Source organism: Parasteatoda tepidariorum, chromosome 6, assembly GCF_043381705.1.
Source record: "Parasteatoda tepidariorum isolate YZ-2023 chromosome 6, CAS_Ptep_4.0, whole genome shotgun sequence".
Taxonomy (NCBI): Eukaryota; Metazoa; Arthropoda; class Arachnida; order Araneae; family Theridiidae; genus Parasteatoda; species Parasteatoda tepidariorum.
The window spans coordinates 29,595,468-29,596,582 of record NC_092209.1 but is presented as its reverse complement, the minus strand read 5'-3'; the positions used below and the strand labels follow the sequence as shown (position 1 = coordinate 29,596,582).

Sequence of the window (1,115 nt, the reverse complement as noted above, 5' to 3'; positions counted from 1 at the left end):
GTTCTATTGTACAAGTTAAAAGTTATTGAAGACATAAGAAAACGCTTTTACCTAATTCTCCACAATACAAAAATTATCTAATTCTTATTTCATAACGTAACAATCCTCCCACCGTTTTGATTGGTGGTTTACTTAACTAATCAAAACTGATTATATTTCTATGAATTAAATGAAAGAAAATTATAAAAATGAAAACTATTGTTCCGAAAGTCCAAGTTTCAGTTCAAAAATTTAATTGGCACTTTAATTAGTCTTCCACTTCTCGTTCTTGCCGTACTCAACACTCGTGTTCTTCCTCTACCTGAAAGTCATTCTCTGGTTTATTCTTACATGCTTCATTATTTATTAGATTAGGTTCAGCTGGTGAGTAAATTTCGAGTGGGAAAATCTTCTGCGCATTCCTGACCAGTTCACAGGATGGAGTTTTAAGGCGAACCACTCGTACTTGCCCATCTTTACCAGGAAAAACATCAATTATTTTAGCCATTGGCCATAAAATTCTTTTTTTACCGTCAGTTTCGATTAAAACAATATCTCCTACTTTCAAAGGTTCAATCGGTTTACTCTTTGATGGTCGTTGTAATAATTGCCCAAGGTACTCACTTCTAAATCTTTCTCTTAAAGCATTGCGCAAATTTTGCTGGTACCTTAATCTTTTATTCAAATTTACTTGATCAAGTTGATCTAAATCTGGCACTCCGACATCATCTATTTCTTTCAAGAACATAGCTGGCGTCAATGGAATGAGTTCATCCCCTTGTTCTGAGACATAAGTGAGAGGTCTAGAATTTATTGTTGTCTCACAATCACAAAGGACGCTCGTCATTTCTTCATAATTTAAAGCTGATTGACCTAAAACCCTACGAAGAAGTTTTTTAACCATCTGCACCATTCTTTCCCAAAATCCTCCCCACCATGGGGAAGCAGGAGGATTAAAGTTCCATTGAATCCTATTCACAGATGCTTCAATTTCGATCATTTTCCAATCTAACGATTTAAATAGGTTGTTAGCTCCTGTAAAATTGGTGCCATTATCGCTATAAATAACTTTCGGTCTTCCTCGTCTGGCTATAAATCGTCGTAAACCAAGCAAAAAACTTTGTGTTGATTGAGAA

The 1,115-nt window shown here is 35.2% G+C and overlaps 1 protein-coding gene across 1 annotated transcript; it reads right to left on the bottom strand.

Annotated features, from left to right (window-relative positions):
- Positions 1 to 277: 277 nt before the first annotated feature.
- On the bottom strand, positions 278 to 979 carry LOC139425799 (uncharacterized). Its single transcript, XM_071181754.1, has one exon. It carries the CDS (start codon positions 977 to 979, stop codon positions 278 to 280), a length of 702 nt encoding a protein of 233 aa, XP_071037855.1.
- Positions 980 to 1,115: the final 136 nt, after the last annotated feature.